This window comes from Aegilops tauschii, chromosome 1, assembly GCF_002575655.3.
Source record: "Aegilops tauschii subsp. strangulata cultivar AL8/78 chromosome 1, Aet v6.0, whole genome shotgun sequence".
In the NCBI taxonomy this organism is placed as follows: Eukaryota; Viridiplantae; Streptophyta; class Magnoliopsida; order Poales; family Poaceae; genus Aegilops; species Aegilops tauschii.
The window spans coordinates 268,737,765-268,763,064 of NC_053035.3; the positions used below are offsets into that span (position 1 = coordinate 268,737,765).

The 25,300-nt window shown below is 43.5% G+C and overlaps 1 protein-coding gene and 2 long non-coding RNA genes across 29 annotated transcripts; all 3 read left to right on the top strand.

Annotated features, from left to right (window-relative positions):
- LOC109761949 (mitochondrial inner membrane protein OXA1) lies at window positions 1-4,222 on the top strand. 2 transcript variants are annotated; one of them, XM_020320760.3, is made up of 9 exons: window positions 1-638; window positions 723-813; window positions 1,989-2,030; window positions 2,177-2,235; window positions 2,518-2,593; window positions 2,693-2,824; window positions 3,240-3,329; window positions 3,459-3,513; window positions 3,627-4,222. In XM_020320760.3, the coding sequence occupies exons 1-9, from the start codon at window positions 16-18 to the stop codon at window positions 3,956-3,958; spliced, it is 1,500 nt and encodes a 499-aa protein (XP_020176349.2). In that variant the 5' UTR covers window positions 1-15; the 3' UTR covers window positions 3,959-4,222. The 2 variants fall into 2 exon arrangements, with proteins under 2 accessions (XP_020176349.2, XP_040259285.1); XM_040403351.2 differs by lacking the exons at window positions 2,177-2,235; window positions 2,518-2,593.
- Window positions 4,223-4,410: 188 nt separating this feature from the next.
- On the top strand, window positions 4,411-8,941 carry LOC141021116 (uncharacterized). 3 transcript variants are annotated; one of them, XR_012181145.1, is made up of 6 exons: window positions 4,411-4,770; window positions 4,864-5,071; window positions 5,193-5,303; window positions 5,414-5,506; window positions 6,252-6,337; window positions 8,133-8,941. It is a non-coding gene; the product is annotated as an uncharacterized lncRNA (long non-coding RNA). The 3 variants fall into 3 exon arrangements; XR_012181144.1 differs by lacking the exon at window positions 4,411-4,770 and having other exon boundaries at window positions 4,781-5,071; XR_012181146.1 differs by lacking the exon at window positions 4,411-4,770 and having other exon boundaries at window positions 4,781-5,071; window positions 5,193-5,300; window positions 8,133-8,494.
- A 1,577-nt stretch (window positions 8,942-10,518) lies between these two features.
- On the top strand, window positions 10,519-21,371 carry LOC109761924 (phytepsin). 24 transcript variants are annotated; one of them, XR_012181127.1, is made up of 13 exons: window positions 10,519-10,917; window positions 11,063-13,118; window positions 13,193-13,357; window positions 13,463-13,546; window positions 15,145-15,276; window positions 16,245-16,332; window positions 16,431-16,497; window positions 17,844-18,174; window positions 19,197-19,287; window positions 19,762-19,849; window positions 19,946-20,003; window positions 20,827-20,916; window positions 20,980-21,371. It is a non-coding gene; the product is annotated as a phytepsin (long non-coding RNA). The 24 variants fall into 24 exon arrangements; XR_012181140.1 differs by lacking the exon at window positions 16,245-16,332; XR_012181131.1 differs by lacking the exons at window positions 19,197-19,287; window positions 19,762-19,849; window positions 19,946-20,003; window positions 20,827-20,916; window positions 20,980-21,371 and adding an exon at window positions 18,282-18,635 and having other exon boundaries at window positions 10,628-10,917; window positions 11,063-11,412; window positions 11,571-12,964; window positions 13,087-13,118; window positions 13,266-13,357.
- The last annotated feature ends 3,929 nt before the right edge of the window (window positions 21,372-25,300 follow it).

The window sequence follows — 25,300 nt, forward strand, 5'->3', positions numbered from 1 at the left end:
GCCGCGCGGAAGGGGATGGACCGCGGCGGCATCTGGCCCACGACGCTGTACCGAAAAGCCCAGAACAAACAACACCTGGAGGCGGAAAGCCCACGCTCGAGTCCTGAGTCACCCCATTCCTCCGGCCGTCGTCTCGGCTCGGCCGCCCTCCTCTCCGAGCGTCGCCTCCCACCCCAACCCGCCAAGCCGGGGCCCATGGCGTTCGCCGCACGGAGGAGCCTCGCCTCCCGCTTCTCCCACCACCTCACCCGCCGCCTCCACCCGTCCGTCCCGCATCTGCTCTCCCGCTCCAACGACGATGAGCCCCCATCTCAGCCACAGCCACACCCACTCCCGTCACTCCGCTCTCCGCTCCCACCCGCTTCCGGAGCGGCCCAAACCCTACACCACCCCTTCCCCTTCTCCCTCCACCACTCGGGGCTACCCCGCCGTAGCTTCTCCTCCTCCGCCCCCGCCCCCGCCCCGGACCCACCCGGAGAGGTTGATGCTGCTGCGAGCGTCCTTGTCGACGCCGTGGCTTCGTCGGTGCCGGCGCCGTTCCCGGGGGAGGTGGCAGCCGCCGCCGCCGACTCCTTCTTCCCCTTCGCCGCGCTGCAGCACCTCATTGATACCATACATACCTTCACCGGGCTCAACTGGTAAGCTTTGCGATCCGTTTCTTTGGGTCGTGTGCTTGGTTTGCTCATATCCGCCTCTCATGTGGGATTTGGTCTGGGGCTCAGGTGGGCTTCTATCGCGTTAACGGCGGTGCTGATCCGGACCGCGGTGATTCCATTCACGGTTAGCCATCAGAAGTCCGGCGAGAAGATACATGTAAGGCGCCCTCCGTCTAATTCAGCGTGCATTTCTAGCCTTTTGTTTGCTTGTAAAGTGCCCATGGTCTGATTCAGCGTGCATTTTCTAGCCCTTTTGTTTGCTTCATGTGCTGTGTATGTGTGGGTCAAAACCTATGCAGATCTAACTGTAAGGCTGCTTCAAGTTGCTGAACTGTGCTGCACCGTGCTCATTTTATAATCCGCTGCCAGAAAATAGCCATGGAACTAGAGATAAGCTGGTTAAACAAACGCCAAAATAGATAAAGGCCGGTTGGATCAGCTGGATTATCGTAATCCACCGCAATGCCAAAAGCAGCCTAAGTAGTGCCATTGGGGGAACATGCAACCACTGTCCTCCCTACATGACCAGACCAGCGCATGAGCAGTTGAGTTGTAGCAGAGTGGGTGAGGCTGTTAATCTACATGCAATACATATATTTGTGTTTTTTCTACTGTACATATTACTTATTGTTATTCATGCATACATAGTTCGGTAGTTCCCCTGTTCAGTTCTGAATCCTGCTTCACTATGTGATTTTTGGGTGTTACCAAGTACATTATCATGGTACTCAATCTTGAAACCTTATATCTTTACCACTTGAAATCATGTGGTGATGTAATTTGCTGCACAGCTGCTCCCTCCTGTCCAAAACACTTGCCCCTTGCACCACCGATATTTTTTTTTTTGTAATTTTGACTCATTGTAGGGTTTTAAATACTGCATTCCAATCAGCAAACCCTTCTATGCATCATGTAGATGTATTTTTTATACCTGTCCGTCGGCGGCTTGGTCCTGCCCCAGGCTTTCTTTTCAGCCCTGAAGCTTGAAATGATTTTGAAACAAATGCTTCATTGAAAAATGATCACAAGGCACTATTTTTCTTACTTAAATTAATCAATTTAATATTTTTAATTGAAAAAATGAATACATGCTTCGGGCTGGGCTGCCCTATGCTTGGGATTGACATTTTTGGGTAGGTCTTGTATTCATAAGATGATAAGATATCTTTTGTGAGTCACATGCTATCACTGTATTTAGTTTTGTTCTTTACTCTTCCAGTCTTCTGAATAATTATTTCTTTGACAGTAGTACTTTATTAGGCAATGAATGATTGCCCTTCATGGAAATTATCAGCTGATTAATTCTTTCTTTCAAACCTGTTCAATTTTCAGGCAATGAAACCAGAGGTGGATGCCATTAAGCATGCAGTGGATGTGAGATTTTGTGGTTTTGTTGTATAGAATGTACTATGTATTGCCAACTTATGGGAGAATGGGTCATGGAGAACAGTTATTTAACTTCTGATAGTTGGATACTTCATACAGCTCATGCTTTAACCCTTCAAGTTTATTTCATACAGCTTACGGATCCAAAATCAGTGCTAGTGGGGAATTATAAAATGACCGCACTCTATCGGAAGTATGTAACCTTCAGTAGATTATTCTTGTCTTTATCTTAATGAAAATGACAACTGATGTCTCTTTCCTGGTTAGTGTATACTGTCATGGTCTAAAAACATGTTAGCCAGGTTTTTGAGTCTTGAATTATTTTTGTGTTAAATGTCCATGTTCAAAATTTTGTGAACACATTACTCACTATTGAACACATTGTGATGATAGCTTTTCTTTTATGTGGTACTGGATGTATAGCAATACTGCTCTTTGGTGAAGTTCCTCTAACTTTTGGTAAATTTTCCTTTAGCCATGGTGTTACTCCATATACTCCATTAAAAGGAGTCCTAATCCGACCGTCAATTTTCATGAGCTTTTTCTTTGCTGTGAGTAATGCATCTTTCTGCCCCTCTGATTGTTCTATGTTGTACTATCTTTTGAAGAAAATAAATCTGTATCCTTAACCATGCTTTTTCTGATTGTAGATAAATAACATGGTTGAGAAAGTCCCTTCGTTGAAAGGAGGTGGAATATTTTGGTTTACTGATCTGACAACCCCGGATCCTCTTTACATCCTTCCTGTGTTAACATCACTGACCTTCTTGGCTACAGTGGAGGTATGCAATTTGTCTGGTGTGATTGTGGTGTCTGTGTATCTGTCCATCATTGTGCATTTAAACTTGGCGTGCCACTGCTTCTAGCTTGTATGCTTAGTGTTGTAGGATTTAGGGGTGATCATTTTCCATTACAATCTGGACCTGAATTTCCTTCCATTTCTGTTCCAACCATATTGCCTCCATAAGTGCATAGGCATGTATCCCTGTCAAATGGTGCATTCGTTTGTAAAACTTACAAAGGTAAACAAGCAATTCATATCTGCATCCAATTGGCTACACTGCCTGTATGGCACCTTTTTTCTTAACGAACATCCAGAATCTCAAACCACCGATTCTGAATTTGAAAACTTTACTGTGCCCAGCTTTGTTTTCCAATACTGCAGTCTAATATGGTGAATATATTGTGTTATGTCAGCTCGGCAATCCTTATATTGCCAGTAAAATGAAGATGCTTCATAGAGGAATGGGAGTCATGATAGTCCCATTCACAATGAATTTTGCCAAGGTATGACAGTATTGAGATCTTTCACCAATGGGTATTTTCTAGAGGAGCTAGTCAAGTGTGCTAGATATATCGACTTTCACAGTATTCAACAATATTGTCCTAATCTCCTAATGGTCTGCCTTTCTCCAGGGATTTTTCTTTTACTGGATCACGGCAAACTTGTTCACACTTGTATATGTTATTGGTGAGTATGGTTCGAGTCTTTAAGAACTGAGACAACGACGATTGCTGCAAGGCATTAGGTTCTGTTTGACGGTCTAATAGCTCATAACATGTGATACTTTGATTTTTTATCAGTTATGCGTCGACCCACTGTGAGGAAGTTGTTTAATTTTCCTGCTTTGGAAGCTCAGTCTGCACCTGCACTGAATTCAGCCTTGGATATGTTTGGTGGATCCAAGGCAGTGCCTTCAGCAAAGCCACCTTTAGCACTCACGGAATTGGAGGAAGTAAGAAGCGAAATAGAATACATGGCCGCCCAGCCCAGAGGATCGCCGGAGTGGAGGAAATTGATGGCACTCTATAAGCATTGTTCTTCGGATTTTGGTGATGCTGCCGCTCTTGGGTATCGGCCAAAAAAAATTGAAAAGAAGGGGAAATCTATAGGCAAATCTCGGAAGGGCAGGTAAACCATGCAGCAGATAGGAGCTTAATGAGAGTAAAAAAAACCCTTTTGATCTCGTGGACGGCCGAGACTTGATTTATCCTGACATGCTTCTAAGATTTGATTTTGCGCAAGGAGGCCGCCATTGTTTCTTCATCGCGTGTGGGGCTGCTGTGGCCACTTTCAGTGAATAAGATCGGTTTTGATACTGTATCATAATAGAACCATGCGCTAATGTATACAACATTTAATCTTGGTGTTCATCTTCCGAAAATGGGGTTAACTGTGATGATCGTGTTCCTATCTTCCGTGTACGCACTTGCTTGTGCCTGTGTGCAGTTCAACTCATGATCTCTATTATTAAATCTCTACTATTAAAGGGGGATCCAACGTCGTGATAGTTCGATCCCCACCTCCCTTCGTCCTCCCCCTCTATTGCATGAAATGAAAAACCAGCGCACGCTCCCACCACCCGTCGCCGAAAAAACTGCCGCCACACGCGCACACACACGTCGCACGCCCCCATCTCTCCCCAAGCCACCTCGCTCCCGATCCCGTCTCTCTCGAAGAAAAATCATCGCCGCCTGTGCTCGCCATCCATCCCATGAGCTGCATCGTGAGTTCGTGACCCGATGTCCCGTGCCGTCTGGATCTAGGGAAGGGGATGCCTTCCATCCCGTCCCTTCCGCCCGCCGTCGAAGCGATAGAGATAGCAGAAAGGAAGGAGCGCAGCGGCGGACCTGCACTTAGCGCCATACAGGAAGAGTGGTGGTGGGGCGGCACTGCTGCTGCTGGGACAACGGGGCTCCTCGTGTAGAGGCCATAAAGGAGGCGGCGGTGGGAAGCCCATCTTCCTCTCTGTGTCTCCTTCCGCAGGTCCTCCTCCACGTCGGTACACTTGACATCCACCTCTTCTTCCCCTGCGCCCAGGCATGTGCATATCAGCCTATGCCATTGACCCCTCATCGGCGGAGGTGTGCGAGGATTCCGTCTCCGAGCAGCACGACGGACGTCTCTTTCCTATCGCTGCTCAACACCGAGCTCCACACAAGAGAACCCTTTTGCCATCGAGGCCTTCTACTACTGGTCCACAGCCTCGAGTTCTTCCTCTTCGTCTGGATTGGGAGCGCAACCACCCGTAAGCTCCTCCTCTTATCTCTCTCTCAAATTTTCTCGGGTTCTTGGTCTGGATATGAATAGAGAGCTCGAGTTCGATCTTGATATCTTGGTTATGTCTTGTACTTTTTCTGTTGATACAGATTATTGCTGCAAATGTTTCTTAGACGGGAATTAAGTTGTTTTCAAGAAAGGCTTTGTAGTTCTTTACCAATGGCGTTCAGCTACTACAACGTCTGATACACATTCTGGTGGTATATGCAACCATGCTTTACAAAGCTAATTACCACATCCCTCTTTCACTAGGATATGTGCCGCTCTGTTTGATATACATCGTGACTTTGTGCTCCTCCATGGTTCTCAGCATCTCCTTGATCACTCCAGTCAATGACCCATGGACTGATCTGTTCAAATCAGCAACATTCTAGCAAGTTGTTACTTGTTACCCATGCTAAATGTAATCTCTCTAACTGCAAATTGTATGCGGCACTCTGGTTACTCATGAATTCTTTCTTGTATTCCAAAAAGAATCCATATCGATGATTTTGCAATATAAGACATCCATATGAAATTTTCCTGCATTTTTTAGTGAAGGAGCAGTAGCTCTGCTGCCTATATCAATAGAAAAAAGTACTAATTTTTTTATGTACAGGAAAAACTAAAATTTCCTGCAATTGCAACCACATAATTTATAGTTTGTTGGTTTCTTTCAAATAATATGCAATAGTATTTCCTTTGCGGTTCTAATTTATTGATTTTAGAGCTCTCACTTGATAAATATGACACGGTATTTTCAGTTGTGATATTGAGTGTCCTTTTTGTGATTTTCATATTATTTTAGTAATGAGTAGTAATCTTATATTGCTATATGCATATCACAAATAAGATCTATATTATTTATCTCGAACCTGTAAATAATTTTTGCTACCTCCAGTTTCAGTATGATCACACATTGCAGGTACAACTTGACTCTTTACTTCTGTTGGCATGGAATTGATTTGCCTCTTAATAGGTTTCTAGCTCACTGAATTTATCTTCATGTTGCCATTGAAGCATGTTGTTTTCTTCGGAAAATCAATATAGATAACCATGGTTTCTCTGTAATAATATATATGCCCTGATCAATGTATCAGGATTGATTTTTTCATTACTTCTTGGATAATGGGGTATTCTAATCAAAATCATGCTGACTTTCTATGTAGCTTACTTGCATGGGACGTTTATGCCAGCACACATTGAAGACCAAGTATAGCATATATAGTCAATCGGTGATGTCTCATAAGAAAATGTAAGCTATATGAACTTATCAACTCCTAATTTATCATGCAGCGACAGATCAATTATGATTGGTATATGTTAGAAACTTCATTTTGTTAGTTTTGATAAAATATGTGTGTTATTATATTCTGAAACCAAAGCATCAAATCACGTTGGTACCTACCATGTCCTATTAAAGTTAAAAAAAACTCTGAAAAGAACTCTACATGTATCAATTCACATAAAAAAATGATGACGCCATATGGATTGGAAATTGGTAATCTTGGATTGATATGTCATACTCCCTCCGTAAAAAAATATAAGAGTGTTTAGATCACTAAAGTAGTGGTCTAAACGCTCTTATATTTTTTTACAGAGGGAGTACATGACTTTTTTTCTGGCAAGTACATTAAACTTAATCAAATGAAGAGGATCCATTGTTTTTCACTCGGTAATAATTTTTATTCCGAACACGAATAGTCTAAAAAATAAGAATATTTTGGCTACTGAAGTATGTGTGTTTGTTAAACAATCCTTATGTTGTCTCAAAATTCATCATATTTCTGTTATGAAAGCGCAGTAGTTGTGTTATTTTCATAAATATTAGAGCATGTACAACCGGACCTCTCAAACCCGCTCATACGCCCGGGTGGGCCACCCGGTTAGTGCCCGCTCGTGAAAATCTGACCCAGACGGGCGCCTCAAACGGGCCTCAAACGCCCGGACTGACCGGCACCCCCCATATCCAGCCCAAATACGAGGCAGATATGGGGGCGCCCGGGCACGCCCGCCGACCCCGCTGCAGGTCGTAGCGGTCCTACCTGCAGCGACCAAAGCTCCTCCCACTCCTACCTGCAGCGACCGAAGCTCCTCCATCTCTCATCGGTGCAACCAAATTTTAGTCCCACATCGTCGGGCGAGGCGGATGCCGCCCGGCTTAAATAGCCACGCCAGCGGATGGCGGCAAGCTTGGTTGTTGTTGTGTAGGTCTATCAATTCTCGCATGTGTGATCGAGATAAATTTGACACTAGATTGCATTTCATTGACTGATGATTGTTCATCGAGTGTCAAGTTTGTCTCGACCATATACATTGATACCTCTACTACAATGACAGTAGATTTTTATTTTATTTTGATGCATGGACACATAGTGATTCAAAAAGCCACTATGAATCTTCTATGTGATAAAGATAGAAGATTCATAGTAAGAGTCCACATCCATAGCAAAGGATGCAATGATGCGAGAAGGTTATCCCTTCTGGACGACCCGGATATTTAAGCTGGTCGACTAGCTCATCAGTCGGCGAGGTGGGACTATTACGGGTGTGAAAATCTTAAGTATGAGCAATTTCGGTGCCAAGCGGCCCAAGACAGATAGGATGATCGACGTGCATGACCCTGCATGTAATAGATGTTTTGGAAATAGGATACGTGGTTGTAAATTGTAAAATTTGACGCACGCCCGGTCACTGTCCGCGGGCGCGTCCGGGCGCATCCGCGGGCGTTTGAGTGTCCAAATTTGCAACCTCTGGCTGTAGATGCTCTTATCCCTCATTATACATATGTTTCATTTCTTAGTAACTCACAGTTCAGGTTTTAATCAATTACTGACATTGTCTTATATTGTTAAAACTGAAAATAGAACCTTGACTTGTTTCAGAGCAGGTGGCAGATAGTTCGATGGTGTAGTACTTTCTCCTAACTTGATTTAGCAATGTTTATTCTAAATCTAAGTTCTTGCTGTGAAGTTGGTTTATGATGTGCTATGGCTACTGCTAGAAATTAATTTTTATATAGTAAGCATAAACATAATCTTCCTTTCCAGGAAACAATTATCTGACGAGAAAAATACACAGGATGACATCAAATGAATATTTAAAGGAGATCCACTTGCATTGCTCCTTTGTAACTAGGACTATTGTTTTGTGTTTCTCATTGTTTTTTTAGTTAGAACCCTTCCATAGGTACTCCCTCTGTAACTTAATATAACACTTTTTTTCACACTCATACTGTTGAAAAACATCTTGTATTAAGGTTTGGAGGGAGTAAAAATTTAGTTGTGTTCTCCATCTTTTGCACATAATGTATTTTTGATTCATGCTGCTCATAGCAATCATGTTTACTGAGACATGTCTTTCACAGTTGAAAACTTGTTTTACCATAATATGTACTCGTAATACTTTCCCATTTGCTGGTGCTAATTTACATAAGACATATCCTTAGTAAAATAGGGATACTATTATGTGTATGCCTTGTCAGATATTTGAAGACTTCGTGGTCATTGAAGGGAACATCACTATTGAAATTTATCAAGCTTTAATACAGTACTTCCAGTATTTAGATGTTGTGTTACCTTTTTGAGATGATGTATATTTCTAGCATTTTCAAGGTCAAGTTTGCGTGAAACCGGAAACGACATGTCTGCTTGTTTGATGCTCCATTTGAATATTTTTGGAAATTTAACAAGATTTTTTCGAGGCTAGAAAGCAATCAAGGACCGAACGGAGTAAGGCTTCCAATTAGTCATAATGTAGCGCAAAAGAAGATAATTTGTTGTTGTGCTCATGTTGGATGATAAAATGATAGAGAAATTATGTTTTTCATTTTCAATTATAACACGACCAAGTTTGTATCCTTCACCTCCTTTTGCGTTATCATCTTCAATATTTGGTTATCCTTTGATAATTGTCCTCCTTACTCATTTGGCATCATGACAATATGTATTCTGACCAATGGAGGACACCTTTACCAGGCTGTAGGAATTTGAGAAAACTAGATCGGTTCACTTGAAGCACAACCCACATGTATGTGAAGAACGTTGTCTTGCAACTAAGTATTACTAATTGACCTTATCACGATTGATTCACTTCTAGACAACAAGCACAACAAAGCAAGCTCAACAAAATTGTCAAAAAAAAGCAAGCTCAACATGACGGGTGGCTCAAAAAATGAATGGCAGCGACGGGGAAGACTTTTCCATGGGTAGGAAAGCAAGGGTGCGAGGCTGCTTCAGTTTGGGGTGATGCGAGTGCTTGAGGGTGACCAGGAAACATGTAGCTTTGGGCAGGTGGGGCTAGAAAAGACTGTGGATGAGGGTACTGAGAGACACAGAGCTCACCAATTTCGTGCTCACGTGGTCAAAATGATAAAGCACAAAGAGCAGACTTCATTGTCGCTACAAAGTCATAAACCACATATTACATGCACATCACTATGTATAGGTTCGTTGTTTCGTGGCAACGCAAACTAGTATCTACTACTATCCAAAACAATAAGGGTGTGTTTGGTTTCTACCACGAAGCGGAATGTCACGGGTCGGTTCCATCCCGAGAGCTCGTTCCTGTGTTTAGATTGGCGAAGGAACCAGAACCCACCGATTCCAGAGAACGGCATATTCCTTTATGCCGAACCTGGGCGTTCCTCCGAATCGGCCGGACCACGCGGAACGCCTCACTCGCGCCTCTCTCCCCTTCTCCCCGACTCACCCACCCGGCGCCCCAGCCAACCACGACCTGTGGCCTCCTCTCTCCCTTGATGGCCATGGCGGCGGCCGGAAGTGCAACCTCGCCGGCGTCTCCCGCCCCTCGTCCTCCCCCACCCCCCACCTCGACCAAGGATCTGGCGGAAGGAGGCTAGCACTCTGCTCCATGGCGGGAGATCCATCAACGGAACGAGGCTGGGAGGCCACGCTGCCGCCGCACACGCGCGTCACACTGGGAAACACCGCGCTGCCGCTCTTGACGGAGCAGAAGCTCCAAGCGCTGCCCCTGACGGAGTAGGCAATCCAAACGCCGCCGTACGTGAGGAGGCACAGGTGTGCGTGTGGCGTGGTGACAGGAAGGCCGCCGCTGTTGATCTTGTGGATTGGAGGAGCAAGGCTGCGGTCAAGACTGGACTAGCAAGCTGCATTTTTTGCTTGTAGCAATCAGAGCAGATGCAGACTTTGGTATTTGGGTAGCTCCTGGTCTGAATAGTACAGTTCAATTTTTATCTGCTTTTGACTGAAATCCAATTCAATTTATGGTAAGATGAATAAACTCATTTCATTCCATCTGACAAAATGTAACCATTCCATTCCTTCGAATTGTCACTACCAAACACAAAGACGGAACCGACCCATTCCATGGGAATGAAACCATGAAATTTCATTCTACTTCGTTCCTAAACCAAACACAGTGTGCATCAAGGGAGGTTGCTTGCGCGTGCCATGTGGGCGGAAGCGCACTATGCGGCGCAGCCAATGGAATGGAAGGAGCGGAGGTCTCGCCCTATCAACGTCGAGAGAGAGAAAAAAGGGAAAGAGCGCGAGGCGCCAGCCCCACCAGCCCCAGATTCGTTCCCCATCCCCTGATTCCTTGCCCTCTCCCTCTCTCTGGACGACCTCCCCCGCCGCCGCCGCCGACGCCCTCTCGCACAGCCTGCGCCCCCACGCCTTCTCTTCTCCCCTCACCTTTCCCCATCCACCAGCGACCTCCTCCCATTCCCCTCTCGCAGATTGAGCAGCAGGCCCGAATCAATGGCCACGGTGGCGCGAGCGCCACGATGCACCGCGGCCGTGCGAGGAGGAAGCTCGACGTGGCTCTGACCCTGGTGCCGACACCATGAACAAGGTGCCCTCTCCATCTCTTCTTCTCTTTGTGTTCGTGTGTGTTCGGCTTTCAAGAGTCATCAAATCCAACCTCGCGCCCGCGCCGGCTTTATGCACACCCTTTCGTTTGTCTCATCCTTCCTCTCCTTTCTGTGATTGCTAAATAGGCGACGGCTGGGTCAGGGCGGGTGCAGAAGGCCGTGGCGAGTCGGGCACCTCTAGGAAGAAGCAGCAGGCTTGGTGGAGCGGCGGATGCGGGCGGGGCCGGCAGTTGTGGGAGGCCGGCCGGCCGGCCGGAGCGACAGGAGCAGTCCGGGAATCACATCGCAAGGCTGCCCTGGTTTGTTTTTCTTTGCTTTGTTCCTGTCATCCTCGCCTCTGGTACCGGAAAGATGAACAAGGAGGTCGAGCAGTGCGTGGCGTTGTCTCTATCGTCCTTATCCGGTTACATGCTCCTCTACTAGGTCGAGTTTGCTGACCGCATGGGGCATGAGTGTGGCCACAATGAATCACATGGGCAAGTTCAACTTCTCCATGACTACATCCATCGTTTTCTAGCTACTTTGCATTCTTCAGATATGCAGTTTCGTTTTATATCTATAGACCTCATCTTGGCATGAGTGTTTCCAAAAAAAATCACTGCTGCTGCCTTAACTCCAGTATGCATTTCTGCAGGTTTCATCAGCGATGCCTTTTTGTGATATGATTGCTTTGTCGCATGCTCATCAATTGTTTGTGAAAGTGACAACCCTCAACTGGGATTTCTTATCTGACTAGTAGCATATTTGTATGTATGTGGCTTTATGTCTTCAAGCTACGTTATGTCAACAAATTAAATTGTGCAGATGTAGATATATAAATTAAGGTACTAGCAAATTGACATGTTGACATGTGTCTCTTTCATCCTTCCACATTGATAAATCATACCAACAGAACTGAAATTTTGATTGTCCCTCTCCTTCAACTCAACAATTTGAGTTCTAGCATACTAGATTGACACCCATTCATCATGCCATCAAATTCTTAAGGCATTGTTCAGTATTCAGTATTATTAAAAATTGATCTTATATTATTTGTATCTCCTTGGAGATAATCATATCGTTTCAGTTTGGTATTTATTGTTTTTGAGTAAGCGAAGGTATATATCTGTTCACCCTTCTAAGGTGTAGAACGAGATCATCCACTTCGAATTGTCCAGGAGTGTTTGGGAGAAAATCTTCCGTTGCTTAGTTATGGTACTGAACCTTGGCATGTCTTGGTTCTTCTTTAGGATTCACCTATATTAACTGTGGTGAACATCATTGCTGAGAAGAAGACACATTTAAGCTATCAATTCTAGATCTGTATTTTTTAGGCTATGCAGCTGATACATTTCTTACTTTGCTAGCTTCACTATTTGTATCGGAAAAGACTCTTTCACGATCGGTCATTCCAACGCTTGAAGCGATCCTTCCGCCCACAATCAGTTTCCGATCTGGATGTCTCCCTTTCCATATCAACAACGCTGGCCGCACCTACTCCTTGGACCATCCAAGCAGCCCATCCATCCATGTACGGGGTAATACGCACGTAATCTCTCTCCCCCTTGATTTTCAGGGGTGGGGGTCGGGGGCAAACCCAACTTTCCTTCTAAATCCTTGACAAAACTAATAAAAAAGCGCCGCACTTTCCTAATTAGCTAACTGCTTCCTGTCGGAAAGCGAGTGGTCCAGTGCGCGAGCGCGCATTAGCCATGCCCATTTGTATCTCAGGGCTGTGGTGTATATTCTTTCTTTTCCAATGCACATGAGTTAGCATATTTAAGTACAACGATGCTGAATGGGAGACAATTTTTTTTCATTCCGTGTGCATGCTATGTAGGTTTTTTCCCCAATGAAATAAGCCATCTTTTCTTTCCTATATATTGGCTTCAAACTGGTGCTGAACAGACCCGCGTCATAATTATTATGATGGCCCCTCTACTCTATTCTGATACGTGTTTTACCTCCTTTGGTCTTAACGTCAATTGGTTGGCTTGGAACGATGGCAAGAGCAACCATGGCCTGCAATCCTTTCCTTGCGAGTTCTTTGTGAGCTAATCTTCACTTGGATGCCTTTTCATAAATTGTTTTGGCCATCAACTTCTTTTGTGCTTTGTAGCACCATTTGTGTTATGTGCATACTAGGTGTTTAATTAAAAGCTCCTGTGCAGGGCCTATGAGGGTCCCTATTCATCTGTTTAAGGTTAGTCTCATTGCTTGTTGGGTTGGAGCGCCTCTACCTCCCTTATTTATGGTGAATTATGTACAACATTGCAGGTATAAAATGGTAGAGCAAGGTCTCGTTAGCAATCTTGTTTTCTCATTCTGGTTGAACGCTATGCTGATGTAGAAGGTGGTGAAATTATATTTGGAGGAATGGATCCTAAATACTACATAGGTGAGCACACATATGTCCTAGTCATCCAGAATGGATATTGGCAGGTTAGTCTTGTTCTTGTGTAATTTCAGTAATATTTGGTCGTCTGGCTTAAAATGCACACTTCCTTGCTGCAATTTGACATGGGTGATTTCCTGGTTGGAGGAAAGTCCACAGGTACTGGAACAGGATTTTGTCCTGACGGTTGTGCCACAATTGTTGATTCTGGACCTTCATTGCTTGCCGGTGCCACGGTATGTTCTGATCTTCATATCTATGTTTATCTTCAGAGTGGCGGAGTGACATCGACCTTTTCAATTGAAGTTGTTGTTTTGTATGGCATGATCTACTAAAATATTGCAATATTTTTTTACCAAATTGATTTATTATTTTGGAGCAATTATCTTACAAATGATCAAATTCACACTATTTTTGTATGATCTTCCAGACTTGTAGGCTAGACACATGTTATGTGCTTAAGAAATGCGATGATATAGCACCTGATCTTTTTACTAACAAGTCACAATACTGGAAGAGCATTTTGCTTGATTTCATGAGTATCATTCCTCAAACTTTCAGCTTATATTAAAGTCAGATACATGGGAGGTGTCAGCATTTAGTGAAAAAAGTTTCAGCAATCTTCGAGATTCTCAAGCTTGATTTTAAAAAGAAAAGATGTCCCCTTCTTTCTCTTAATCCTTTTGTCAATTAAGTTCAAATTTCCATTGCTAAGATAACGGATGCAACACTTATTTTACCAGTTTTGAAGCAGAACCATATATGGAAAGACCAGACATAAGTGCTATTTTCTCGTGTAAACTTCTTTTGCTTGTCTATATCCCACCAGTATACATTTCTTTAATTGATAGTTTATTATACATACTTTGATTTACATAATTTAAAGAAAAAACGATGAACTACGGATAGTGTCCTACTAGAATATTTGGAAAATGAAAATGAGCTGTGGTTATTCACTTATACTAGCAGAATCACTATCAAACTAAGTTTTTCTGCATGTGTGTGACACCAATATACTTCTAATCTTAGTATTGGGTTCTTCTTAAGGATAATTTCCTTCTCATACTATCGCTGGAATGGTCAAAATAGGTGCCCTCGAAGTCACTTTTCTTCTTCATGCTTACTTGTTGTCATCGGATATTATATAGAGATTAAGACTACATATCAAAGTCATTTTATAAGATTCAGAGTTTCAGTAATAAGAAGGAAAATGTGCGATATCATGTTTCTTACTCTACTGGGTGTTGAGTAATGAACCAATTGATATTGGATATAATGTAAGTCTTAATTATCTTAATTGCAGTATCACATTATTTTACTCTGTTAATACATTGGGTTTGCCATCAGTATTTTGATTGTGAAGAACATCCATCTTCTCTGCAGTAGATCATTCTTTCTGCTACCTTATAGTTATACCACCAATGTATCTTAATCTATGGATCATTCCAATAGGTGCACGATCCGCACAATGGTTTTCATGGTCAGTTTAAGTCGAGTGCTGAGAGACTCGGTGATGAGTTCGGTGCTTCTGCTGGTGCATACGTTGGTTTTGGTACAATAGCTATTTAGCTAATTATTTGTTCTGTCTCATAAGTAGAATGATCCATTGCTGTTGATTGTAAATTAATAAATAGATGCAGCAGACTAGGTGAGTAGCTACATAGCTAATTATTGATCTTGTCTTGGGTGAAAGGGTGCGTTTGTTAACTCAGAGACTAAAAGGTAACCCAGACTACTTTATTTGTTTACTGTCCTTCTGAACCCTTATTTGTTTAGCTTTTGCTGATAAACTCAACTGCATCTCAGTTTTCTCTTCCTTTTTCTTGGATTGCAGGTTCTGATGCGCGAGATTCTTCTGGTTGCTGTGGCGCACGCAAGCCTGGACGACCACGCCGCCAACTGGTTTACATTGGATCAGTCTATGTACCACTGGGCTCTCAATGACTACTACGATAGCACCAACAAGGTTCGTACCTTTTGATTTCTCCTCTACAGTTTCCCTATAACTTTGAGGAATCAGATTCCATCTGTGTCCTCTCCGTTATCATTCTTATTGTTATTCTTAGTTAGATCTGCGACTGTGAGAACAATTTGATATTAGAGTTCCATAGTAGTTTTGTAGTCTTCATTTTTATGACGAAGATTTGGTGGGTGAATTGCACCTGTGGTTGACGCTGCCGTTGTTATGTGTTGACGTTCACGTGTTGATCAGTGTCTTCCGAATTTGATAGATGCTCATAACTCTGTCCTTTGTCGTATGTGTGGTTATTGATTTGGGCCTGATAGGCATATATACGTTGTGGCGTGTACAGATGGCTAAATTCAATCTCATCTTGTAATATCTGTAAAGCTGGAAGACGAAGATGACTAGGCCTGAAACACAAGGCAAAAATAGATGCCTTATCACACGTTTTAGCTCCTATAGGTATGACAAAGAATTTTCCTGGGCACTAGGCTTGTCATATCGTATAGAGTAACATGTTTTGAAGCTTTTGTAAAGTTTTTCCTTTGTTTGTGCTTTGAGTGCACCGCCTTTTTCAATTGATTATGGCTTCTCAACATACTTATATCCGCCTTATATGTTTATTCTTGACAATCATGACTGCCAAGTGGGTGAAGTGACAAGTTTGTCTTTGTTGCTATGTTATTTGCATCATTCAAGTGCTCGTGTCACTAATCTCATGATATCCTTTAACCTTTAACATATGTTGAAATGCAAAGATGGCACTAGAGTGATAGGAGGTGTGATTGGGAATTGGGTAGAAACAAAGCATACTACTAGCGTGTTTGTTACTTACAGTTCAAAATAGATGTATTTCCTACCATACTTGATTTGTATATATAAGGGCCTGTTTGTTGGATAATAATCATCTTTCACACATCATCCACTTTGTCATTTCTGTTATCTATTTTGGTTTACTTGTATTCCTAAAGGTATATCTTCTTCCTGAACGTATCTCAACGAGGCTTTCACATCCAGGTTCAGCTGCCACAAACATAAATGTGGCTATGTTGGAAGATGGTACAGAAATGTTCATGCCGCTCTACGTTATTTGCATAAAGCATTATTATTAGTATAGTTATGTTTGTATATTCACCAGAATAGTCATCTAATTGCAGGAGTTTACCACAGATGGAGTGCAGTCTAGAAGTTAGAATGATGGAACGCTATATCCTGCTATACAGGGTATGCAAGAATAGTGGGATTTCTATTACTGGAAGTATTACATATGCTTTGTATCTTTGCAACCTTGCCCCCAGTCATGAGTTATTGGCAGGGGATCTTTGGTTATGAGTTCTAATAATTAAAAATTTAAATGTAGTCATCAAGCCTTACTCAGACACATGTTTTTTCTGCAAATGATTTGTGGTATGAGCATGGATGCCATTCTTTCCTGAATGAACATATATTGGTGATCAGCAGATGCTTTGTGTTCTACAAATGGAGCTACCTAGAGATAGTTGTATAATACTAATTGTTACTTCTGAACCACCTGTCGTATCTGTAATGAGTCGTCTAAGCTATAAAATTGTTGCCCCTGTGTTCATATGTGCCTATCATTATCTACGATGCTTGTCGTATCTATAATGAGTCGTCTGGGCTATAAAACCGTTGCCTGTGTTAATATGTGCATGTCTTCGTTATTTCCGGACGGAGGGAGTAGATTTTATGCATGTGCATTTTCTGTACCTTATTTTTCCCACCACCAAGATGCTCATGTCAGTGCTTCTAAGCCTAATCTATTTTATGCATGTGCACTACTCAAATACGACAGCTAGATTAGTGCGCACAATCCTGCCTCAAGAGGCGCCACAGGTGCCGCCCCAACCACTAGTTAAACCCACCGCTTGTGCCACGTCGATCGCGTGGGTTGGCCAGGAAGGTCTCCTCCTTCTGTTTTGAGTGGGCCACGTGTTGCATGTTGACTGGGGGTAACAGGGAAAAACGGACCGGCCACCTCTACCTTTCTGCGCTGGCTTCGCCTACCCAAACGCTATCGTCCCGCCGCCGCCGCGACGCGTCTCTACTGCTCTTCTCCCCCACCACCTCCGGCTCGAGGAAGGGGTACGCCGCCGCCTCACGCTCTCCAGCGCCACCGACGCGGGGGACGCGCCTCCCCTCCCACCCACGCCGCTGCGGGCCAGCGACTCCCCTGCCACCGAGGACCCCATCCTCCTCGGTGTGAGCGACGACCGCATCCCGAGGGCGTCATCCAGGTCGAGAGGCCCGGCCAGGTCTACGCCCAGTCCAAGATCGTCTTCCACGCGTGATCCCATCACCCCGGACCGCCATTCCTCATTTGTATTTATGTTTGTCTTCGATTCGCACATTCAGTTGGTTTGCTCGGGAAGATATATATGGCTTCTGGCCGGAGAGGATCTGCTTTGCCTCCTGATCTTCTCCGCGTTGGGGAGGTTGATCGCCTACTCGTTCATTGCTGATCATAAAAACATCTCCGCTTCTTCTTATTTTTTACTCTGCTGTTCTTCTGTTGGACCAAGGGGTTGCTAACGGAATCGGGTCTTCTGCAGGTTGGTTGCTTAGCGCCTACTCCTTGCCGGATTTGGTGATGATGCCAAAGGAAGCAATGGTGTTGGGAAGGCTGTAGCGGTTCGAGCAGAAAGTGTTCAGTTCATCTTTCATGGTTAATTCTTTGCAACAATTTGATAAGATGCTGAAATCAAAGGTGTAGCCTCTATTTGATGAGCAGAGTTGCTATAAACTCGACTAGAACACAAGGAGGAGTATGGGTCTGCATGTACATATAAGAAGAAGATGGCTTGTGGTGATTTGTGTCTGTTTTCAGTTGTGTCCACAACGAGATCTTCATCATAGACCTCAAGAAGGGCGCCGTCTCCATAGGTACTAGCTCTCTCCACCACTCGATTTGTCTCCTGTGGGTCTCCTAAACACTTTGGAGCCATGACCTGACATTATATACTTATACTGAACCATGCTATGGTGTAAAGGTCTCTGGACAAACAGGTGCAAGGAGGGCTTTGTTTGCTGCAGCACAAGACAATAGCCAATAGATGTTTATATGGCAGATGTTTAAACTGCCAAGGATTGGGTTATATTAGTCAATAGAGTACTGAACATGTTGGGTTGTTGTCAGTTGCTGTAACCCATATTAGATGACGCGAGTCTTCTTTTAGCCTGCAAACCATAGTCATTATAGCTTTGCTCCAGTTTGCCAGTGTATAGCTGAATATGAGCCATCTACCTGCTGGAAGTGGTCACATATGGGGTAACTTTTAGTGGCAGGGTGAAGTAATGGTACTGGCATTTATATTACTGAAAGTACAGTACATACTTTGTGTTATTTTGCATGCTCTCTATGTGTTCTCGGTTCGGCAGAGGATGCTTGGTGATGACCTCTTAAATGCTCTGAGTAATAATTGAGAATACATGGACAATGTCAAATTGAAGCATGATATTTGCATGTCATATTTACTCGACAATTTTTTTTCTGCTTTTTTCTCATTCTTTTAGCTGTTGGGACTTGGGAGCATAGACAGAATCCTGTAGTGATTAGCTTATTTATTTTCTTAGTTGTGCATTTGAAATCATGGACAGGTTAACTAAACTATTTTCCCACAAAAGAAATTTTGTTCAGGGAATGTTCTCCTTGAAGAGGGAGATTCCCTGTAATTGTTCTCCCACTAGAATCCTGCAATATACACGGGTTGTTGTAATTTTTATGATAGAACATGACAACCATACACTTTAAGCCCAGTGTTGATGTTGACCATTTAATTTTGGGCTGAGAAGTCCAGTGACAAGATATGTGAACCTACTACAACTAACAACTGTTCTTGCAATTTCTGAAGTTACATCTATCGTACTCATCAATTTTTTTTAACCTTCAGTGCTTCGTATTGTAGGCCATGCCGTGTCATTGCACCTGTTTATGCTGAAATGTCAAAGAATTATCCTCAACTGATGTTCCTGCCAATTGATGTTGATGACCTAATGGTAATTCCATCTTACATTTGTTTGGGTAAAATGACCCTAAAAAGTCCAGTTGGACATGTAATATTGACCGATGCTTTGTTAATTCACAAATGTTCAGCCAAACCTCAAAGTATGCAGTGTATCTTCTTATCTTGTTATTTCCTGTTTCAAAGAAATGTAGGCAAACACATAAATATGTATGCAGTCCTGTATATTTTTATCTTGCCATTCCCTGTTTCAAAGAAATATATGCAAACAGGTAAATATTTGTTACTGCCAATTTTGTGGAGTGTGGTGGAGTGCTTTTGTCACCCTGATAGCTCGACGCTGTGATGAAGAGCGGGTTGTTCTGGTGCTTCCAGAGTTGACCCGCCTTAGTTAGCTACTTAGCTTTAGATGTGATCACTAATGCTTATTAACTGTAGTTGTAGTTTCAGAAGTAGCATGCTAGCAGTCATATATTGGCTAAGTCGCATTTGTGTTCGGTACATTAAGATGAAAATCACAAGAATTCCGATGAAAGACATCATGCTGATTCTGACGTGGAAAAGGATGATGCCAAGCCTCTGGAGGACTTTGAAAGGTGTTCTCTTTATTTGGTTCCTTAGTCGTTCCGGTGATTATTTATATCAATACCATGTGTTCTGATGCATACCATTTTCTGTTGTACGAGGAGCAGTACTCAGTGTGTGAGAGTTAAGAGAGAATCTGCTGAAACTGAGGTGATAACAGATCAGGTAATTTACTTCTATTTTAACAGAGCAGTACTCAGAGTGATGCCTTGTCTCTCTAGTGCTTGCAAGCATTTTGACGTTTAGGGCTTTCGGTTCCCTTTTTAGATATGTGATAAGGCAACCCATGCAAAAAAAATTCACTGGGAAAAACTACAGTCTCTTGACAAAGTTACAGATGCTTTGTTTAACTTGATGATCCATAAACAAGATATAGATCTGCAGCTCATTAGAATTCAACTTTTTTGCCTGCTGCTTATCGTCCATCGCATCTTTATGGTTGCATTTGCATGTTCAGAACTGGTTTGACCATCTCCTATATGAATGTATGCCATATGCGTATGCTTGGTGTGCCAGTTAAAAGATGTGGTGTGCCAGTTAAAAGATGCAAATGGTAAACGACAAGACAGAACATCCTTATGTTCCTAAGTCTATATTAGTTATTTTAGATCTTTAAGATATCGTACAGACAAGAAATCGCATGCATGATAGTATAACACATATCCATCTGAACTAAAATTGGGTGTACCAAGGGCTGGGGCAACTGGGTTAGGGTATAAATAAATATGTTTCTTTGTGCTGATTTTTCCTTATCATCTTGCTATGTTCGTCCAGCTAGGGAATCACGAGGTTTTCATGTCCAACGGAACACAAGCCTTTTTTAAATACATGTTACTTCAGGCACCGCGTTTCAGATCCACGCCGCTTTATTCATGTGTTGGGTTGCCATTTTCGAGCCACTTAATTTACGGGTTGGGATTGTTGTCACGGTTGTTTAATACCAAATATATTATCCGGATTGCTAGATTTTTATTTGTGTTCGTATCAGAGGCTGCAAAGAATCTTGTAGTTGCGACGACAGCGGCACCTTCAGTTCGTGCTTTGAGGGCACCTATTACAAATACATCTTACGGATCAGGTATGTATCATATGGCTGCTTGTCTCTCCAGCACACATGAATTATAGCCTTAATCGTGTGCAGAAGTAACCTTTTATGTCCCCTTTGGGCGCTGCTATCGTCCTCGCACCGTCGCGCGCGGCGTCGGAGACACGGATGAGGTCGAGCAGTCTGTGCTTTCGTGTTCTTTCCTTGGCGTGTGGAGCCGAGGATTCGGACGAGGAAGCCAAGCAATCTGTGGCATCTTCACCGGCGTCCTCTTGGTGTGCGGCTCTGGAGGGATGGACAAGAAGGAAGAGCTGGAAGTGCAGCTATATCTGTAGTGGTTTGTTTGATGGGGAACTATCTTTGTATGCCAGTATACGCTGTAGTGGTTTGTATTGATGATTCCATGCTGAATTTCTACTCAGTACCAAATGAATAAACTGTCACCGCACTAAGCCGAGTTCATGCAATTGTGTTACGCAAATCGGAAATGGATGCATACATTAGTCATATAAGAAGGTGAAAGGGGCGCACCCTACCTGGCACCGCCCCAGCTTCCTTTGAAGCGGCGCACTATGGGTGCGTCCCAACCACTAGTATGGGAGTATTTGTTCTTTGTTCCACCTGCTGCTAAGTGTGGTTTTATGTACCAGTGACTATATTTGTATGCCTTCTCGATGTTTTCAGACCTAATCAAAGGGTCACTCCTTCCGGAATAACATAACATGAGCGTGTTCTTTCTTTCAGTTGTTGGTGAGATATTGTTGGCCTTTTTTCATAAGGGCGCTCACCAACTCCGGGATGTGATATCAACACTTTCCAATTCATCACAAAACCAAAGCAGCTTAGCGTGGAAGCCGAAGCATGCAGTGTACGTCAGCTCACTTTTGTGTGTGCCTGTGGCTGTTTGTGATTGGTTACAGAAGCAACCGACGACTTGAGCTGAAAAGAAACGCAGACAGATAAGCTCCCTCCCTTTGAGACCGAGAATAAAATGAGTCAAGGTCGTGGTCTCGTTGCTGGCTACACGGTTCCCATTTTATTTTAGCGAAAAGCTAAAAAGGATTAACGTGCGGTTCACAGTTCACACGGCCGTTTTCCAGCTCCGACGGGTAGAACGATTCTGTCTAAAATAAGATAGCTCTTTCGAGTTTATGGTACTACATATATTCAACTATTCACTGATAAGTATGTCGCGTAACACCCCTGGAATGAGGCGAAGCTTTTGCATCCATTCTAAAAATATGAAGTATGAATTTAGTAATGTCAATGTGCCAAACGTGGCTTGCATGAAAGGAAAGGCCCACCAGAATCTGATAGGTCAAGCCGGCCGGTTACTTGCACTTGCACATTCCCAAAATTTGTATCGGTTCGTTGAGCGTGCGCAGTCGTACCTGAACTGGGGCATTATTTCCTAATTTTGTTGTTGAAGATGGGGGCATTCTTTCCTGATGACACCGCCTACATACGACTCTTTTTTGGGTGGGAACTTACACACGACTCGAGGGGACTAACGCTCGGAGTCGGAGTGTAGTAGGTAGAAGAAGAAACCGTGAGACAGAGGACGGTCAAACGGAAGGACAGAAATGCAGAACCGGTTTCCAAAGAGCGTACGTGCGCATCTACACAGGTCAGGTGCACAATCGAGGGAGTCCACTTTACAACCCCTCTCCCACCGAACTACTCCTACCTTCCTGCACAATCCGTCAAAAGACAACCAACGCCTTCCATCCACAATCGGTCACCACTCCATTTTAATTTCAGTGGACGACAACGGATCTGCTGCCCAGAGCCAGGTCCCGAGCATGAGCATGTCTATGACGTGTACGCACGTGCTTCGGTGCTTGCATGCATGAGCTGAACAGCCCGCGTAGGTGCGTGCGTGTGTGTCATTTCCATGCGACGTTTCTCTGCTCCTGTGTCCCGCCCATGCACCTACAGCGGCCGATCGAGTAACAAATGATACACTGACAAGCGGCGGCCAGTACCTGTTATATCGTACTACATCGGTGGATCGGCTGACGATGGAGTATTTCAGATATGTGAGGTTTGATTTTCCAGTTCCCCCCTAGACGGGAGGTCAGTTGGCCATGTTTTGGTTGGGCTGTTGGCGTCGGTTCACCCGCCAGCGGAAGCATTTCCGTCAAACCAAACTTCGGTTCTTACGTTACTACCAGCCTCACGCATATTGAATTCATGTTCTAGTCAATTAAGAGTACTTCAAAAGAGAAGTGCATAGATGAACCCACCTTGGAAACTTATTTCTAGATGGCAAAAAATTCTGGAAAAAGTCTCACGCATACATCTTCAATTCTATGCGCGTGCATAAAGAAAATCACGGAATAACAACTTTTACTTTGGCTTGTGCAAAAGGACAAAAAATGTGTCGTAGAACGCTACTTAGAAGCACTGAAATTTATCTTTTTGGTGGAGGCAAAACCAAATGAGATTTTTTTCTCAAAACTTTGTGCCGCACGCACATTTTATGAAGATGTATGCGTGAAATTTTCTTTTGATTTTTTTGACATTTTAAAACATGTTTAAAATGTATTGTTTGAAAAGTGGGTTCATATGCCCATGTGTTCAGCACGTCCACACTCTACTTCAAAAGTCCAAACAGATGAAAACAGATGGGCGATGTACTTCAACATCATCCCACACATCTGTTTTTTAGCTCTTAGATGTGGGATTGATGGAAGACGCAATTTTTTTTAATATTGTGTTGGCATGGTCTTGAACTTCATACCCCTTAACTCGGATAATATCTAAATTTTTAGCAAGCGAAGATGCAAGCAAATAAAAGACACATGGCAACACAAGCAAAGAGGCAAACAAGAAAAAGGCAAATGAAGAAAAAGACAAATAAAAAGGAAATTTTTTGTGAAGTGGGGGAGATGAAAACGAGAGGCAAATGAAAAATAATGTAAATTACAAGAAGATGAGATTTGTGATTAGGAACCTGATAAAGGTTGATGATGTCTCTCCGGCAACGGTGCCAGAAATTCCTTTTGATGCGGCTTGATTCTGCGTCAGTATTTTCCCAAATAGGAAGGGATGATGCAGTACAGCTACGGTAGGTATTTCCCTCAGTTATGAAACCAAGGTATCAATCCAGTAGGAGAACCAAGCAACACTATGTAAATGGTACCTACACACAAAGAACAAATCGTCACAACCCAACGCGTAAGAGGGGTTGTCAATCCCTCCTCACTAAAAAGATAGATTGGTTTGTATGTGTTTGGATAAATAGATCTGAATAAAACATGAAATAAAATAAGTAAAGAAAAAGTGCAACAAGTTTTTTTTGGGTTTTTTGGAATAATAGATCTAAAAACAAATGCGATGAAAAATAGATCTGAAAGCAATATGATAAAAGATAGACCCAGGGGCCGTAGATTTCACTAGTGGCTTCTCTCGAGAAAATATCGTACGATGAGTAAACAAATTACTGTTGGGAAATTGGTAGAAGATCGAATAATTATGATGATATCCAAGGCAATTATCAATTTATAGGCATCACGTCCAAGATTAGTAGACCGACTCCTGCCTGCATCTACTACTATTACTCCACATATCAATCGCTATCCAGCATGCATCTAGTGTATTAAGTTCGTGGAGAAACGGAGTAATGCAATAAGAATGATGACATGATGTAGACAAGATCTATTCATGTAGGAATAGACCCCATCTTGTTATCCTTAATAGCAACGATACATGCGTGCCTCGCTGCCCCTTCTGTTACTGGGAGAGGACACCGTAAGATCGAACCTGCTGAGGATATAACCGTTGGAGTCACCCGCCCAGGAGGGGCCGGGTTACCCATAATGGTTATTACGCGAAGCCCAGTACCAAACTTGAAGACGGCGGGTCAATAATGGGCCTAAGACCCGGAGATGACTTAAGGCCCGTAGTATTAGCCGCCGTTAGGGTAAAGCTTGTAGTGTAAGGCAAGAATAGCTAAGAGTCCGAGCGGGACACTGTTATGAGCCGGCCGGGACTCTGAGAGCCGCTGGGCGTCAACCTCTCTATATAAAGGGACGACCCGGCGGCGGTTCAGGACAGAGAAGATCAAGTCGAGAACCGGGCATAGTAGTTAAGCTCCCTAGTCATCGAAACCCTAATCAATACCACCTCAACTGGACGTAGGCTTTTGCCTTCACCATAAGGGGCTGAACCAGTATAACCCTCGTGTTCCTTGTCCCGTTTAACCCCTTTAAGCTTCCTAGCTGCGATGGCTCCACGACTAAGTCCTTGCACGAGGACATCTGCCGTGATAAATCCATGACAGTTGGCGCCCACCGTGGGGCTGGCGCACGGTGGATTTGAGTTCTTGAAGGGCAGCTTCGAAGGGCTCAAGGGATATGCAGTAGGCCGGATGACCAAGAGTCGTCGCGGCAAGCTCTACATCGACGATGCAAAC

Bases quoted from the DNA above. Each gene is read 5' to 3' on its own strand.
- LOC109761949 (XM_020320760.3), top strand. From the start codon at position 16: ATGGACCGCGGCGGCATCTGGCCCACGACGCTGTACCGAAAAGCCCAG. The intron at 2,825-3,239 runs GTATGCAATTTG...GTGTTATGTCAG, and splicing joins CCTTCTTGGCTACAGTGGAG to CTCGGCAATCCTTATATTGC. The intron at 3,330-3,458 runs GTATGACAGTAT...GCCTTTCTCCAG, and splicing joins TCACAATGAATTTTGCCAAG to GGATTTTTCTTTTACTGGAT.